The sequence below is a fragment of the Octopus sinensis genome, linkage group LG3, assembly GCF_006345805.1.
Source record: "Octopus sinensis linkage group LG3, ASM634580v1, whole genome shotgun sequence".
NCBI classification, from domain to species: Eukaryota; Metazoa; Mollusca; class Cephalopoda; order Octopoda; family Octopodidae; genus Octopus; species Octopus sinensis.
This window is the reverse complement of record NC_042999.1, coordinates 163005113-163024650: the sequence shown is the minus strand read 5'-3', so window position 1 is coordinate 163024650 and position 19538 is coordinate 163005113. Positions and strand designations below refer to the sequence as shown.

General features: G+C 35.5%; 1 protein-coding gene across 7 annotated transcripts in view; it reads left to right on the top strand.

Moving 5' to 3' along the window:
• LOC115209403 (ribonucleoprotein PTB-binding 1) overlaps nucleotides 1-19538 on the top strand; it is a 102804-nt gene that overhangs the window by 58937 nt on the left and 24329 nt on the right. For 4 of the 7 annotated variants that reach the window (XR_004998419.1, XM_036501574.1, XM_036501573.1 and 1 more), the window contains 3 exons: nucleotides 7472-7552; nucleotides 12331-12449; nucleotides 19260-19313. Coding sequence is in view for 6 of the 7 variants with exons in the window: in XM_036501574.1 (XP_036357467.1) it covers nucleotides 7472-7552; nucleotides 12331-12449; nucleotides 19260-19313 (254 nt within the window). In the remaining variant the exon portion in view is untranslated. The remainder of the gene's footprint in view (nucleotides 1-7471; nucleotides 7553-12330; nucleotides 12450-19259; nucleotides 19314-19538) is intronic. The other 3 variants (XM_029777797.2, XM_029777799.2, XM_029777798.2) reach the window with 3 other exon arrangements.

Here is a 19538-nt window from a genome sequence, read left to right as displayed (position 1 = left end):
AGGGTGTTAAATCAGGGCTTCTGGCCAGTCAGTCATGCGAACCTTGATGAATTGGAAGGACGACCACTTCAAGTATCAGCTACAAATCCTGTAGTCATGAATTTGCATGACAATTCTTGATTATCTTTTTGCATCAACTTGAGCATGTCTTCCTCTAATGGTCCTCCACCATCTTTGCACTTGAACAACTGATCTCCAAACTTCGTAATGTGCAGCTAGCTGGGCACGCTCCTGCACAGTAAAACATCCAGCCATGTTTGTAGGGCTTCTAAATTTCAAACAAAATAATCAATCTGAAAAAATAAACAGCATGGAATCAATTCCTATACATTAAAGAACATACACAACAAATTTGAGAAAAAAATTATAGTTAATAAATAAATTATAAGCATTTTAAAATAGGGAGTTACTTTCCAATCACCCTGTAAATGTAAAATCCTTTAGCCAGCCTTAGCACACGTGAGAGCTATTTTGAACCACAGCTTATAGTGGTTACCAGTCCCTATAGTGAATAGTAATAAATCTACTACTAATATAGGATGAAATTGTTTTCAGAAAAAAATTTCATCAAAAAGTGGCAGTATATTAAAATATACCTTTAAAGGTTAAAATTACCATTCACTATAGGGACTGGTAATCACTAGAAGTTGTGGTTCAGAATAGTTCACACGTGTGCTGAGGCTGGCTAAAGGATTTTACATTTAGATATAACTGGGGTACTTATGTGCACTCATGACTCTTGCTTATGTTTTTCTCCATGGGTGCGTGTAGGTATTTCATTTATTTCTTACCATATTTTCTACTGAAGAGGGAAGAATCCATAGGATTAATCCTGAAATTGATTCAATATAGAAATACCAAACTTTTTATAAAAAAAATTCTGTTAGCTAGCTTTCCTTGATTTCAGCATGACGTGTATTTATAGTGAATGTATAATGAAATGTGCAAATTGACAATTTAAAGTCTGTTCTCAGCATATTGGCATAGAAATAATTTTTCTTTTGCCCCTGTTTATAAGTTATATACATATATATATATATATATATATATAATGTAACATGTAGGGAAATGTGCAAGTTGAAAAGTGAGCATGATGTTAATGATGATTCATAAAAAGAACATTTTCTAAAAATTTATTCTATGTTCTAACCAGCATTATTGCCATTGTTTAGTATAATATTAGAATCAGACATTTGAAAGCGTACAAGCATAGATCAGTCTCCAACTGCTGAATCATTGCCCAGTTGAGCCTGCCCTCTGTTACTTCTACTACAGCTACATTGGTCTCTGATCTTTTTCATTCAGTCAAGACCGTTGATTTACTGTATTTTATCCAAATTAAGCAAGTGAGTTTGAAATGTTCTGCTGTTGAGAACTTTAGTATCTTCTACTATGAATTTTCTCTCTCCCCCCCCTCTCTCTCTCTCTCTCTCTCTCTCTCTCATATCTAGTTTTATGAAAATCACTTTTAATGTCTTGGTTAGACAGTAGTTGAGTTTTGTAGACATGTTAGAGCTTCTGCTTTTCTTATTATCAAAACTATTGTGAACAGGGTTGATGAAATAAACCTGCAAGTTATATTTCTCTGGAAGAAAGTTCCAAATCTAATAGTAGTAATAGTAATAATCTTATTGTAATGTTTCATTGATATAAAGATTGTAATAAATCTCAGATTCAGAGCAAAAGTGAATCAGTAGATCCTTACTGATAGTATAGAATGTGGCCAAAATACCTTATGGTATTTTGTTGATGTCTCCTAATCTTAATATTCTGAGTTTGATAAAATAAGTATCACTTATATTGGGGTCAATTTAATCAGCTGGTTTTTTTTCCCCAAAAATTCTGAGAGTGAAGGAAGATGACAGAGAATGAAGAGCATTGCTCGTAATCCTTTTCAGGAACAGAAAGAATGGTAGGTGAAAGGAAGGAAGTTATTCCCAAACCAGAGATCTGGCTTGTATGTATACAGCAGATTAGACTCTGCTGAGGGCCACCAGTAACCTGGTTGTAGTGTTAAGCCAGGCGGTGGATTAAGTCTGTCACCCACAAACTGGAAGGATTCCTCTGACCAGCTCATACACAGTTTATTTACCCAATTGTACTTATAAAGCTTTTGTTCTTTTGAGGTTATGGTAGAATAATCTTGCCCAAGGTAACCTGCAATAAAACAAGTATTGAAAATGCATGTATGTGTGTCAGTGGAATTTCAATAATCCAAAGCTTATCCTATGTATTTTATGAATGTATTTTGTCATATTAGAGACATAACTTTCAGATAACAAATTTAATACTACAAGCCTTAATTATGTTATTGTTATTGCATCGCTTAAATTAACTCAGAGGTTATGAGGAAAGTTTGCAAAAAGAAATAAGTTAACCATTGTGTTCATGTGAAGAAAGTCCTTCTACAGAAATCCTCCTAATCTATATTGATGTGTTTGTTTGTGTGTGATTGCAACTTACCCTCAAAACAAAACAAAAATTGCTATAAACTTTTGTATTTTCTAAAGAAATTTCCAGGGAAAAATGCCTTGATTGTAATACTTTTGTTGGTATTCAAATGCCTCAGGTTATTTCTATAGTCTTTTCCCTTGGCTCAATAATATGATTTTAGATGGGTCTGCAAATTTAGAACTGAATGCTCAACTGTGAAGTATATTTCATTGACTGGACTAAGTTGAATAATATAACTTAATTTGTAGCAGCTGATAGCAGAATTTGAACTTACAACCTTGCTGAAAATAGTAGCTAAACAACCAAAAACGTTTTAAGTTGGAGCTACTCAGAGAAGTCAGTCGTGTGGAGAATCATAGTGCTAAACTGAATTCAAATTGAAACTTTGGGTGGTCAGACACAACAAAGCAAGATTAGATAGAAGCACTGAACTCTGTTATGTCAGTGTCTTTTAAGAGAGAGATAACAAGAGTTGTAGCATTCATGTCTTTCTCAAATTACCAATAATGTATCTGAAAGGGGAATTTTTAGTTGGTTTCTTGTTGCATTTTTCAGTTAAGCACCAAAGCCTCAGCTTGGGGAGAGGGTAAATGAGACATGATGAGACTTTTCTAAAGAGTATTAGTGATGAAAGTGAAGTGAGATAGCTGAAAGTATCAAAATTAGGTTATGAACTCAGTTTCCTTGCTGGGATATAATTCTGATTAAAATATTTACTTGCACCACACTTTCTTCCACTTTCTAATGTTGTCCATAAGTAGCCTTCAGATTATTCATATTATTATCTAGTTGCTGGCTAGGTTCTCTTAGATTGGTGAGACTGTTAATTTTGAAATCGGTGTATGTAGGGGAGAGAGAGATGCTGTACTAAATAGCAAATATCAAGCATAGTGTTTAGTGCAGGTCTGGTCGAGTGGGATCAGCTGAAATGGTCATTGAAAGAGTTAGACACCAAGTGAGCCTGAAAAGAGGTGATGTGTAACCTGCTAGTTAAAGAAGAATAGATTATTACAATAGCAGTAGAACAGATGGCAAAATGACATTTGTGGGTTCATGGTGTTAATATGCCTTGTGTGTGATACTTCCCCAGTCTACCAGATTTTTATTATCCAATCCAGAATACTTGCTTATTTGTGTAAGTAACCAGTACTGAGTTTAAAATGTTCCAACTAACCAGGACTAAAGAATGTGGTCCTGAAGAGTATGCTTAGCCTTTATGATACACACACATTCGTATGAATGATTTTCATAGTGTTTGACGTAGTCCTTTTAGCTCTTGTGTTTTTCTAGCATGTTTAATGATTACGATTTAGTACAGATGGAGACTAGGTTTCCATTTCATGTCTTCATTAAAGGACTTTTTTGAGGTCTCATTTCATTGAAGCTGTGTATGCCATGAACTGCTTGTGTTGCATCTATAAAAGATTGTACGGGACTTAAAGGTAGTGTAATCTCTGTAGTGGCCATGGAAGCACTCTGTCAGTTACGACGATGAGGGTTCCAGTTGATCCGAATCAACGGAACAGCCTGCTCGTGAAATTAACGTGTAAGTGGCTGAGCACTCCACAGACACGTGCACCCTTAACGTAGTTCTCGGGGATATTCAGCGTGACACAGAGAGTGACAAGGCCAGCCCTTTGAAATACAGGTACAACAGAAACAGGAAGTAAGAGTGAGAGAAAGTTGTGGTGAAAGAGTACAGCAGGGATCACCACCATCCCTGCCGGAGCTTCGTGCAGCTTTAGGTGTTTTCGCTCAATAAACACTCACAACGCCCGGTCTAGGAATCGAAACCGCGATCCTATGACCGCGAGTCCGCTGCCCTAACCACTGGGCCATTGCGCCTCCACAATCTCTGTAGTAGTGTGTGCTTTAACCATGCTAAGGTCATTCATATACAGAAAGAAGAGCGTATGGACATAAACTCAAATTACATCAAACTTGACAATATGAAAGAAGGAGACTTCTGATCTAAACGATCAAAACCCATAGGTAGAGGATATGATTTTATGGTCCCTTGCCAGGTACATTAGGTGTTGCTAATGTCTTGAGCAACAGTATTGCTTCTGTTACAGTTCTCAAGAGTCAGAGACAAGTGTGAGACAAAGCAGGTTTTCAGTACAGTAATCCCTCGCCATATCGGGGTTGATTATTTAAGCTTACATTGATTCCTCTGTGGTGTTATTTTGCATTTATAATAAAATATATATATATACAAATTATAAAAATAATAAAAAAAAATATACAGTACATAGGCGCAGGAGTAGCTGTGTGGTAAGTAGCTTGCTAACCAACCACATGGTTCTGGGTTCAGTCCCACTGCGTGGCACCTTGGGCAAGTGTCTTCTACTATAGCCCCGGGCTGACCAATGCCTTGTGAGTGGATTTGGTAGACGGAAACTGAAAGAAGCCTGTCGTATATATGTATATATTGTATATATACATGTACGTGTCTGTATATGTTTGTGTGTCTGTGTTTGTCCTCCTAGCATTGCTTGACAACCGATGCTGGTGTGTTTACATCCCCGTCACTTAGCGGTTCGGCAAAAGAGACCGATAGAATAAGTACTGGGCTTACAAAGAATAAGTCCCGGGGTCGATTTGCTCGACTAAAAGGCAGTGCTCCAGCATGGCCGCAGTCAAATGACTGAAACAAGTAAAAGAGTACTTTTTGTACTTACTGAATTTTCACCTATCATCAGGTGTTTTGGAATGTAACACCCACGAAAGTCGAGGGATTACTGTATATTCCAATAGAAACTAATTGATAGTTACTGAGAAAATGGCTCCAAGTGATAAAAGAGATGGCTAAAACTGTCTCCATCAACTTTGTGCTGTTGGCTGTGAGAAGAATAGGTTGGTAGTTGGAAGGTCAAAGAGGTTGTTCTTTTGGAGATTGCGAAGCATAGAGACTGAGAAATTAGAGTTTGGTGAGAACAAAGGTAACTTAGCTTTGGGAATATATAACTGATGGCTTCTTTTGGTGGTTGTACATATGGTAGTGTGGAGGCGCAATGGCCCAGTGGTTAGGGCAGCGGACTCGCGGTCATAGGATTGCGGTTTCGATTCCCAGACCGGGCGTTGTGAGTGTTTATTGAGCGAAAACACCTAAAAGCTCCACGAGGCTCTGGCAGGGAATGGTGGTGATCCCTGCTGAACTCTTTCACCATAACTTTCTCTCACTCTTACTTCCTGTTTCTGTTGTACCTGTATTTCAAAGGGCCGGCCTTGTCACTCTCTGTGTCACGCTGAATATCCCCGAGAACTACGTTAAGGGCACACGTGTTTATGGAGTGCTCAGCCACTTACATGTTAATTTCACGAGCAGGCTGATCCGTTGATTCGGATCAACCGGAACCCTCATCGTCGTAACCGACGGAGTGCTTCCATCCAGTGACAAAGAGTATTTAGGAGGAGTTTTGTTATGTGTTGCAGCATGGAGTTAGGCAGTGGATGGGTAAAAAAATTTTGTATAGTTAATATGGAAAGGGACTAGTGAGCTTGGCTGCAATTTAGGATGTGAGTGATTTTTACATACTGTGTAATCACAAAGCGATCCTTTGCTTTCTGATGGTTATTCTGCAGTCATGGCAATCAATGAAAGGTGATTTTCTTCATGTACTGTTGGCAGTCTTTTGCCTATACAGCTGCAGTGCAGTTCCATGTAAACCGCTTGGGAGAATAGTATCAGTCTGGCCTCGTGCCGGTGGCACGTTAAAAGCACCATCCGTTCGTGGCCGTTGCCAGCCTTGCCTGGCACGTAAAAAGCACCCACTACACTCACGGAGTGGTTGGCGTTATGAAGGGCATCCAGCCGTAGAAACATTGCCAGATCAGACTGGGCCTGGTGCAGCCTTCTGGCTTCCCAGACCCCAGTTGAACCGTCCAACCCATGCTAGCATGGAAAGCGGATGCTAAACGATGATGATGATGATTAACTTTGCTATCAGGAGTGAAGCATATACTACTAAATAAGCTAGTGTATAATTGACCATGTTCAAATTGTACCCAATAATTAGTTGAGAAGGCCTATCTGATGCAACAATTAAAAGTAGCAAAAGATTTTGCCTTTGTCAGTCATATTGGAGAAATTGGAGGCAAGGAGGATAATTTGAAAGGGGAGTGAGTTAGAGAAATTGAGGAGAGTCCTTCTGCCAGAATAAATGGAAGTCTCTGTTACTGACTTCCGTGTTCGAAGAGTGATTTCTATGTAGGTGCTAATACTTTTTTTCCAAAAGTAGTTGGGGTATAGAGTGGAGATGGTTTAGAGATTTATAGGATAGAGATTCATCTCAGGAGAACAGCAGATATGGTTTGAATTGTTCTTTAGCTCCTGGTCAACCTTGATTGAGCAGATCAATTATGATAAATATATCAACCATAACCCTTCCATCTTTTTGTATATCATTCTCCATAGGAGTGAGATTTAGTTGCTATGCTTCACAGTTCAGGTGACTGCATATTCATTGGCCTGTGTAGCTTGAGTGTTAGTAGAAATATATGGCTAGGGTAACTAATAACTGTGTTCAGTTTAAATTTATTTACAATATTGCTTTTTTATAACTTTCATAGTCTGCAAAAGAAAAGTTTTAACCGTTTATTTAACTCAAATTCCCACAATCTTAATTCCATCATGAGAATGTTGTTTTTATTTTTGAATGGTTTGAATAAATATGCAGATTTATGTGTTTATTAATCAATAAATAAATGGAGCAATTCTTGCTGAATACCCTAATTTATTAACAGTTGACTAATTTAATAACACTGCTTAAATTAACTAAATAAAAAGACTGTAATGTGACACAGCCAATTCCACTCCAACTCAGGGTTTTTTGGGGTTTTTTTTGTTGTTATTCTGATCAATATATGTCAGTATTTTAAAACTATGTACTGATGTAAATTATTTTGGTTCAAACCAGTAGCATTCTTTAATTTAGAAAAGGATGACAAAAGTTTAATTCTTTTCTTTGATATCTCTCCAACTGTGTTATAAAAATGGGCTTTCTTTTTCTTTTAGTGCTTGAGCAATTTCACCAAGCTCTTCAGCTACTTCAGAAAACCTACATACATCAGACCATCATGAGAAATGCCAAACCAGGTATTTTGATTTCAAAATTTGTTTATTTAAAAATGAATAAATGAAAAACTTCAATTTTATTAATATTGCTTGCTTGGATTCCCTGTGAAATTATATTTAACCCTTTAGTATTCAAACTAATATGTCAGAGGTAATCCTTATTTATTTACATTTAAAAAAATTAACCTGGTATTATCTTGTAGCTTCAAGATTTGAAAGATGTAATTGTTTATTTTTAGAATGACATTGCAGGGTAGGTGTGAGATACTGGTTCTGGCCAGTTTGAACATAAAATGAGTAGAATATATGGGCCGGATATAGCCAGTTTAAACACTAAAGGGTTAAACTAGCCATATCTGGCCCAAATATTTTTCCTGTTTTATGTTCAAACTGGCTAGATCTGGCCTCTCACACCTACCCAACATTTGTTATTCTAACATAAGCAGTCACTTCATTGAAATCTGAAAGCTGCAAGATAATACATGAGTAATTCAAAATAGTGTGAATATAGCATTGCATTTGACAGAATAATCTGAATGTTAACCGGTTAATTATTTGACCCTCCAAACTTTCAGCTGAAACATAAATAAAATTATGTAAGCTTGTCTCGTATATGTCTGAATTTTATTTTATGATTAAAGTTTACTTTATCCCTTCCAACACTTTGTAAAACCTTTAAAAAAAATCAAGCATTGATTACAAATTATTATTAAAAAAAGTATTTCATTGTAGTTATATTAAGTTCTTGCTTAGTGACAAGGTAAATTTAAGTGAAATATTTTAAAGACATGTTCTAAGTACCATTTTACTATTGAAAAAGTTGGTTATTTTATTTAATTGCTCTGAATTCTAAGTTATTTTATTACAGATTTGGTCATAATAGGGTTTAAAACTGATAAAAACAAAATTTATTTTATTATGCTAGTTTCCATCTTCACACGAGATAATTTAGCTATTTATTGGAATGTAAAAGATTGAGAAAATTGGAAACTCTAAAACTGACAGAGGCTCTCAAAAAAGACTTCTAATTTTTAAATTTCACTTGGAAAGAAAACATGATGCAGCATGGTTATTGCTGCTAGCTACTACTAATAAGAGACAGTGTGTTTGACCTGGTTTCAATTTTTCTGCTGAAATTGTTTAAATTACACTGCTAATGCTTTTGGAGAAAATTTATAAATCCTACATTTTTTGTCTTGTTGATGATGCCTAACTTAGGTCCCCAGCTAAAAACTTAGAAACAAGGGTAGTTATAAGCATTCTAAGTGAAATTAATTGGGTGCACCTAGGAATCAAAACCAGTTTACAAGCTTTTGTAAGGCATTCTCACTATAATAGTAGTAGTGGTAATGATGATGATGATGATATTAATAATGATAACTGGATTCTCCGAGATATCAAAAGGATGAATGGGAGAACCAGAAAAACTCTCCGCATCACACAATATGCACCATCCTCAAGCTGACATCCATATGAATGAAGGTGGCACAGGTTTTATTTCACATGAAATGTCCCTTAAAACAGCTACCCTAATGCAATAACTGATTGGATGAAGGCCTTGGTTAAAAACTATGAAAGTAAAAAATCCAAGTACTCTGTCTCACAAGAGAATCTAAAAAACTTTTAAATCATCCTTGGTGCCATGTAAAAAGCACTGCATAAAAAGCATCCTGTACACTCTGTAGAGTGGTTGGCATTAGGAAGTGCATCCAGCCGTTGAAACCATGCTGAAACAGACAATAGAGTCTGTTGCAGCCCCTGACCTTACTAGCTCATGCCAGACCATCCAACCTATGCCAGCATGGAAAATGGACGTTAAATAATGATGAGGATAAGACAAGAGAGACTTCACCAAGCCAAGCTGCAAAAATAATCGATAGGAAAGAAAATGACTGGAAGAAGCAGAACAACACTAATAAGCCCTTATATAACTAAAACTTAGCATACACCAACAAAACTGATGTCAAATTACTCGATCATCAGTGGTTTTGGGAAGTGTTAGGTTAGTGTTTATCATTGCAGTTCAAGACTAATTTATATCAACCTACAATTATGTAGTTAAAGAACTCGATAAAATATGAAATAATGAAGCCCTAGGTCTGGAGATGGCCAAAATATGGAAGATGAAAACCACTACGATACTTGTTATCATAGGAGCACTTGATACATATGATACTAGGAAAATCATACTTAACCCTTTCGTTACCAACCCGGCTGAAACCGGCTCTGGCCCTCTAGTACAAATGTTATATTTTCATAAGTTTTGAATTCAAATCTTCCACCAAATCTAAGTCACAATTTATGTTCCTAACACTAGCTCAATGATAACGATGCTATTTTACTAAATTCTTTGTTATATTTAAAATAATTAGAAGAAACACAGAGCATCTCAAAATAAATACAGTAACGAAAGGGTTAAAAGAAATGCAAAAAATAACCATCATGAGCACTTTGCACATTTTGCAAAGAGCACTGTCATCTCAGATTTCATAGTGTTATAGTGTTTTTAGTGGGCATTCATGTGTACATGTGCTTTTTAAAATTTATCCAGTCCTAGTGCTTCTTAGCATCATATAATCATCCAGTGTATGATAAAAATCATATCCATTATCTACCTTAGGTATCTAGGTTGCATACAGCGGATAATATGCAAGTACCGCAGATATCAAGGAAATTTTTCATAATAATAATGATGACAACTGTTATTATCATCATCATCATCATCATGGTGAGGTACCAGTGTAATTGACTAGTCCTCTCCCCCAAAATTTCAGTCCTTGAGTCTTTAGTACAAAGGATTATTATTATTATTATCTTGTTTCAGTCATTAGACAACAGCCATGCTGGGGCACTGCCTTCAAGAGTTTTTTGTCAAATGAATCGACCCCAGCACTTTTTTTTTTAAGCCCGGTACTTATTCTGTTGGTTTCTTTTACTGAACCGCTAAGTTACAGGGACATAAACGAACACACCAACACCAGTTGTCAAGACAAATACATACACAAAGATATGTATATGACAGGTTTCTTTCAGTTTCTGTCTACCAAGTTCATACACAAGGCATTGGTCAGTCTGAAGCTATAGTAGAAGGCACTTGCCCAAGGTGCCATGCAGTGGGACTGAACCCATGTTGTTAGGAAAGCAAGCTTCTTACTACACAGCCACACCTGTTGTTTTTATCATGTGCTTTCACTTCACTACCGAGCGCAGCTCTGTGTGCCTTCAGTCTGTGCTGTGGTTTGTTGTGATGCTCTTATTTTTACTTTATTGAAAGTATTTTACATAGGATGTGTGCAGTGTCTAGTAGTGCTATTTTCTGTATGTATATATATTTGTTAGTCCTGGTGCTTTTGCTATTTGTCTGAATATTTTTTTATCATACCTAATGCGCCCACTATAATAGGAATTGCTTCTGTTTTTAGACTCCACATTCGAGTTACCTCTATTTCCAGATCTTTATTTTTATTATTATGTGGAGGTGCAATGGCCCAGTGGTTAGGGCAGTGGACTTGTGGTCGGAAGATCATGGTTTCGATTCCCAAACCGGGCGTTGTGTGTGTTTATTGAGTGAAAACACCTAAAAGCTCCACGAGGCTCCGGCAGCAGGTGGTGGCGACCCCTGTTGTACACTTTCACTACAACTTTCTCTCACTCTCTCTTCCTGTTTCTTGAGTAATGCTGCGATGGACTGGCATCCCATCCCGCTGGGGAGAACACATACGCCACAGAAACCGGGAAACCAGGCCCATGAGCCTGGCTAGGCTTGAAAAGGGCGATGTTTACCATTATTATTATAAGCCAACAGAATTGTTAACATACCAACCAAGACACTTCAAGGTTGGCATTGCATTCCATCTTTTTGGGTTGATGAAATAAGTACCAGTTAGCAATGGTCGATGTAATCAACTATACTCCTCCCCACCAAATCTCAGGTCTTGTGCCTAGAGTAGGAAGAATTATTGTTGTTATTATCATTATTATTATTATTATTATTATTATTATTATTATTGAGTGAGAGAGCAGTTCATGCCATCAAAGTGACACTGGGGTAAAATATACAAAGCCCAATATACCCATCATGACTACCTGTCTGATAAGGGTACACCAGGCACATGCATCACAACCATATGTGCACGACATTGTGATCTCATAACAAGATAAACAGCGCATGACCTTGCAGGTGGGGCCCAGTTAGAATTTTCTTCTGGTTGGGTAACCCATCCCGCTCAAAAGGTCCCTGATTAAGGGTTGTTTAAGGATGTTGAACGAAACACCCCTGTTTCCAAAGGTGAATTATTCAAGCCCCAAAGAATCCCTCTCAACACATGGCTATGATGCTCCCCCACTACTTCTGCTCGTGATCAGAGATGCACATATCGTCAGCCACTAAGGGACATGCTCAACTGATTAAGGTCAAACAACTGACAAGCAAATCTGTGGTATTGAGTAGAATATTTGTTGTAGCCCATCTTTTATACCAAGACAAAACAATGTACATGATAACACTTCCAATCAGTCAAGATCAGAAGCCATGAGAGCCACTGCCTGGTACTGCATCAGGGCATTTATTATCATTATTATCATTATTATTATTATTATTAAGGCACTGAGTTGGCAGAATTAGTAACAGTTTTGCACTGGGGTTGATGTAATCGACTTGTCTCTGCTCCCAAATTTCAAGCCTTGTGCCTATATTTTGTGTGGTTACCTTTGTTACACTGTTGTTTAAGTGTGTTATTTTTGTATTTACTTGTTGTGAGCATATTGAAAGATTTGTTATTTTTTTTGGGCCATTTGAGTTACAGGTCTTCTCGGCCCTGGTCCCAATGTTTCCTTCAATCCACTGATGAACTCAAACATGCAGCTTGGATTGATCATTCTGCTTGCTCTCCAGATGCAAGGACAAAGACAACAATTAGTAAGTGAAGAACTTTTAAAAATTTTTATAAACATTGCATGTTTATTTTCAATTTTGTGGTGAAGTTGAAGCTGAATGATTTGATAATATTATCAGATTTCAAACCAACTGGTTTATAGTTTGTATCTCATCACTGATGTTGTGTTTTATGGTTGCTAAATATTCTTTTTGATTCAGTATTATTTTACTTCAAATAGATGAGTTGGCTTATTTCAGCACAAAGAACATCATACACTCTATAATTAACAAGTATTTTGCAAGAAGTTCTAAATCCAGTTGCTTGTGTGCTTGGACTATGATTAAAGTGCTCATTCAGGCTGTGTTGTCCAATTCTATACCACTATATCAGTAGATTTGTTATTGACTTTTAGAAGTAGTTTTGTGTGTAGACTACACTAACTCTAACGTGCATCATCTACATACTGACAAATTAGTGACTTTTCAGTTGAGAGATGTTTCTTATTTAGCTATTGTTACCTAGAACCATGGTATTGTTATAGAATGCCAACCCGAGTATATGACAGTGTATGAATGTTGGTTTTGGGTGAAAAGAAAATGCTTATCAATATTGTAAATGACAGTGATTATATCAAAATAATAATGTTACAGGAATTATAAAATTCTGTAATTATTACAGATAGCCTGATTACTTTATGAATGTCACAGCATTTCCATATATATATGAAGCATTCTTCTTTTGGGTTACTTAGTATCTCCATAAGTCAGAAATGAATAAATTGAACAGAAAAGAATATGCTTTATTAATTTCATGTATGCACACACACACACACACACAGATCGTGTGTTTGTGTGTGCACATACCATACAAATTGCAGGAGATTATTTAAGTTACAAAAGAGAGGTTTTTGCTTCTGGACAGTATCCTATCCAGAGATTCATAAAACATTGACACTAACTCTGGTCCTGTACCTTATCCATATGCTAATTTCACTTTGACAGGCTATAAATTAGCTAATGTATTTTGTCTAGAAATCCGTAGGTTTTATTGTGAAATAATTTTCGAATATTTCTGTTATTATTACTCTTTTACTCTTTTACTCTTTTACTTGTTTCAGCCATCCGGCTGAGGCCATGCTGGGGCACCGCCCTTGTCAATATATTTTGTAATAATTAAATTGGAAATTTTTTTTACTCTGTGAAGCTCCTAATGAGTGTATTGATTTTTCTTTATCAATCTCAAGAAAATTTAGTTTTAATTTCATATTTGTAAGGTTCATTCCCTCACCTTAATAACAGTTGACCATCTTATCTCTGCTTGTAGTAATATCAGCCACAACATTAGGGCTTGGAGCATTTTTTTTTTCAACAATGAACATAATGAAGGGTTTATTTGAAATAAGAATTTAGCTGTTGTATTAGCAAAACAAACTACTTTATATTCAATCTGCTCGATTAGTTCATAAAGCTGACAGTTTAGTTTGGAGGATTCTTGTTAACTGTAAAGTGTTGTGGCATGATGAAGAAGAAGCTTATACATTTTATTGGCTGTTTGAGAGTATGTTGATATGCTTAAGTTAAAAATGTTAATTATCATGCAGTGTTCCCTTACCCAGCTCAAATCTTTTGTTTAGAAGATTTTCAATTATTTAGCTCTGTGATGTGCTCCAGAATAATTCATATAGCAGTACATTATTTTGAACTTTTGTAGAAATTTCCTTTCCATTTCTAAAATAATGTTTTTATTGATTGTCATCTGGGGCCTTATTTCTTTGTATGAAATATTCAAGCATAGGGACATTGTATATTTACTTTGTTTCCTCTTCCTCTCTGAATTTGGTTGCCTTCATTGATTTAGACAGTATCTTAGGGAGTTCTTAATAGTTTACATAGCTTTTTTTTTTTAACCAGGTAAATGTTTTGTGAATTGGCAGAATTGTTAGTCCTGGGGGAAATGTCTTGCAGTATTTCTTCCACCTCTTTACATTCAGACTTTAGATTCCACCGAGGTCAACTTTGTTTTGCATTCTCCAGAGTCAGTAATGTACCAGTCAAGTACTGGGGTCGGTATACTCAACTATTTCCTTCCTCCAAATTTCTGGTTTTGTGCTCCCTTAGAAATAATAATTGTTGTTGTTTCTACTGCTGCAGTTGATTGGCAACATCATTAGAGTGCTGGAAAATTGCTTTTCAGTATTTGTTCTGGCACTTTACATTCTGGTTCACATCTTGCTGAGGTCAGCTTTGCTTTTCATTCATTTGGGATCAACTTGATAAAGTACTGGGGTCAATGGTATCAGCTTACTCTGGGAGGAGGAGGGGGTAGTCAATTACATTTATGATCTGCACTAGCAGACTCAGCATGTCTCACAAGATTTTGTAATCCTTTTCTTTTCTGGAATCTCATAAAGCAACCCTTTGAAACAAGAAAATCCAGGACTGTAGTATCACTTCCATTGGGAAAATTTGTTCTAAATTCATCAAATTGCCTTTTTTGCACAAATTACTGATTCACTTATATGTAGTATAAACAAGCAATTTCTTTTTCTTTAACTCACACCAAAAATCTTTCAACAACAGATTCTGATAGAAATAGAATCTATACCATCTGAAGTGTATTTGTAGAAAATTTCATTAAAAAAAAATATCTGTTTTTCTGAAAGCTACAAGGTAAGAAAATCATTGGGGCATACATGCGTAGATATGCTGCAGGTAATGCCTCCAGCCAGTTACTATACAAAATAGTGCATACATTACCGGAAATCCATAATAAACAGGTTTTTTTTTTTTTTATTATAATTGTAGATATATAAATATTAGTGGCTCAGTAGTAAATCACAGATACAGTGGCAGGCCATGATAAGAAAATAATAATAATAATAATAATACTAACAACACCAACAGTAGCAATAATAATAATGATTTCAAATTTTGGCATTATGCCATGAATTTCAGGGAGTGGAGATAAGTTTGACCCCAGCATTCAAATGTTACTTATTTTATCAACCCCAAGAGGATGAAAGACAAAGTGGACCCTGGTGGAATTTGAACTCAGAACGTAAAGATGACTGAAATGCAGCTAAGCATTTTGCCTAGTGTGCTAATTACACTAATACCTACTACAATTACAAATAAGGATAATAATCAAATATAAATGAAAACTGAAACCAAATGAAGAATGAAATAGTGATAATGAGAGTAATAGCAGTAATATGCTTTATTATTATTACTTTTGTTGATTTTCTTGGTGGTGTTAACATTATTAGTATTTTATTATCATCACCTGTCACTAATATGTGATTTAATACTAATCTATCAACATATATATATATACATACAAACATACATACACCACTACTACCCCTGAGATCACTCTTTTCTTGATAATATTTGACATTATTCTTCCTATTCTTCTTTCTCTTAGTCTTGGTATTATTGTCTTCGTTTTATCCATTTTATTTCACCTTTTTTCCTCTTTCTTTACACTTATTGTTTTATCTTTATATAAGCCACATAAAATGCATATCCATCGCACAATGTAAGAAGAGCACACCTCTTGATGCCAACCTGATACAGTCGATTGCATTTATTAACTTTTCACATGAATCATTTCTGTGCAGTGGTGTTAGCATGGTACTGAAACGATTATAACTAATAATAAATCATCATCATCATCATCGTGGTGCTATATTCAGTCTTAGCCTTCTTAAATGTGTGACTCATTACTTTTTGCAAGACTCACACATTGCTTTTACCTGTAATATACCTGGAGTTTCTGCATCAGTGAACTTTCAGTTTCACTTCAAGAATGTAGTCAGAAATTTAGGTTGGTGCTACATTGGAAATGCAGTGATTTTCTGCCTAATCAGGACCCATAAATACTATTGAATGGCTTAGGAGTAGATCTTGGATTTACATGTGCAGCATTCATGAAAATAACAATTTAATCTGTTTCAAGCCTTTGGCAATTTTATTGGCTTCCTGCAAGTTACAGGAATACACCTGACTCACTGACCCAGTATTCAATCCCAAATTAAGGAAAACAGCACTCTATTTTATTACCTGTACATTCTTGAGTGCAACCTTAAACACTTATTTATTCCTCTAACATTTATGGGACTTAAAAGGTTTGCTGTTTATGAAAATGGTCTGTTTGAGTCCAAACAGCTTCTACAGCATACTACCCACAGATATTTAGACACATTAACACACCAGAACACTCTCAACATCTAAGACCACTATCTTTCCCTTCTGATCCAGACAAATGTAAATAAAATAAAAATAAAATAGCCACAATACTTGAGCTTTGTTTGTTTGGGAGTTTCTATATAATACTCCTAAATCGAAAATTACAATGCATCAGATCTTGTTGCAGCCATTTCAAATTTGGTAACAATAATAGAATAGCTCATCTGATTGTTGACCTCATTTTTCTTTGTTTTGTAAATACTGTATAATATGAATAAAGATGAAACTCAAAACAGCATTTTACAAAACAAGTAAGTTAACTATCAGTCGGTCTGTTATAGTTTATTTATCTTACAAAGATACATTTGTAGTGTGTCTAACTGACTAAGATGTGAATTTCATTATATTTAAAGTACCTGTTTACTCTTACTCTTTACTCTTTTACTTGTTTCAGTCATATGACTGCGGCCATGCTGGAGCACCGCCTTTAGTCGAGCTAATTGACCCTGGGACTTATTCTTTGTAAGCCCAGTACTTATTCTATCGGTCTCTTTTGCCGAACCGCTAAGTGACAGGGACGTAAACACACCAGCATCGGTTGTCAAGCAATGCTAGGGGGACAAACACAGACACACAAACATATACACACACACTTATATATATATATATACATATATACGACAGGCTTCTTTCAGTTTCCGTCTACCAAATCCACTCACAAGGCATTGGTCAGCCCAGGGCTATAGCAGAAGACACTTGCCCAAGATGCCACGCAGTGGGACTGAATCCGGAACCATGTGGTTGGTTAGCAAGCTATTTACCAGACAGCCACTCCGGAAAATAGAAACATGCCAACTAATAGAACTGTAACTACCTTTACAAGAATTTCCCTGGCTTCACAGATAATTAATCAATCACTTCGTGCCAGCAGACTAGGTTATTCCACTAATGTCTCATACAGTGAGGTATCCTAGTTTAGTTTGGTGTTTATTATGTGGTATAGTATAATTAGTAATATTTATCTGGCATTGTTTGAATGTTGCCAGTGGGCCTCTTGTTCTGTTTCTATCTAATAGACATTTAAGAGTTTTATTATTTTCAGATTGTTTTTAATTGTATGTAATTAAGCTGATGCCAAGAACAGAAGAAATGTATTATTTTGAAACATTTAGGAACAATAAATATATTAAGTGATCAGTTTTGTGAATATGAATTTATTTAAGGAATTGTGATAGTGGCTGCATGTTCTCATTAAGACATTTTGAGTACTGTCTATCAAACTCAAATGTTTTATTAACATTGTCTGGTATAAGTTATTTCGATCAAGAATTTGAAATTTCCTTCTGATTTAAATAAGAGCTGTAGGTTGATAACAAGCTTTATTTGGCAAACCAAGTCTAAGATCCATTTCAGTTCTCAGTGAATTTCACTTTTTATCTTATAATGGCAAATCCAACTTGGATGATCTACAGGCAAACGCATCTTTTTCATACTAGATGAAAAGAAATTCTTTAGTGGGAACCTAACAGTGTAATTATGTATGGGACATTTTTATCTAATTGTGATATAAAATCAAAGTGGTACATAGTAAAAGCTGTATGTGCACACCTGTGTGTATTCGCATATGCCAGCATGGAAAATGGACATTAAATGATGATGATGATGTTGCCATCATAAACATTTGTCACACTGAGGTGGAATACAATCATAAACAAGGGACAAATTGCTCTCACTGATGCTGATGTCATTTTTTCAAAATTTATTCCTGCTTGTTTACATGACTATTTCACATGTACAAAGGCTAGCTCACTAATCTATGATGGATTCTGATCAGTCGGTATGAGATGGAATACAATTTTCTCCAGTCATATCCTAAGATTTTATTAGATATTTAATGTTGAAAATATTTTTAACATATTTCTTTGGAGCATTTACAAACTAAAAATAACTGTAGAGAAGGAAAAGCAATATTAGTCAAAGACAAATATCTTCTTGGAAATAAGATATTTTATTTTTTCCGAGGCATTGGAAATATCTCTCTATATCTTTCAGTATTCTAACTTCATCAGCGTGACGTAGACTTCCCCATACTTGCAAAGTAGGGATAAATTAATGACAGCATAAATGTACAAAATGATGCATTTATTGTCATGTGAAAAAAAAGATTATTTAGAGTACAAAACTGAAACAAGTCTAGATTTACTGAAGATAATGAAAAATTTTCGTCATATTGCTTTTTCCTCACCATGTTATTTCTAGCTTTTTACCTGCATTAAATATATGTTATCTGGCTTATCTGTTTTTTTACACACTAGTGCCTCTGAATTATTTATTCTCTAAATATTTCTTTATTTTAGTTTGGTCTATTCTATTTCTATATGTAGAGGTACTAACAAATTTTTTTTTTTAATATACTGGATGAAAGAAAGTAACCATTTGAAATTAGTAATTTGGAGCTAGTGGGCATGTAGTGTGTGGCTTCCTGTTTCTTACAAGATATTTATTTGCCATTTGTTTTATGTTAATACACAAAACAACACCCCAAAACATGAAACTGAGTGAATAATGTCAGCTCCGGTTACTATGGTTACAAAGAAAGGTATATGGATATTGTTTTTTTTTTTCTCTTCTTAAACTAGCTCTATCTTTCTGTCTTTCTCTTAGTTCACTGGACCCCTGGCCAACCAACTCAATATGCTCACTTCAGTTGGAGAACAGGTAAATGCTAATTGTCGCAGTCCTAAATGGACAATATACTGATTAAGTCATTGGTCAAATACCTCAGCCATAACGTTTTTTCCTTTCCTTTATCCTCTTTGCTCAGACTAGAAACATTGCTTCTGTTTATTATAACTTTACCATTTTTACTTCTCTCTCCTCAAACTCTTCTTTTCTTGTCACTTTCCATGAAGTTACCTTTTTAACACCTGTAAGTTAAGTACT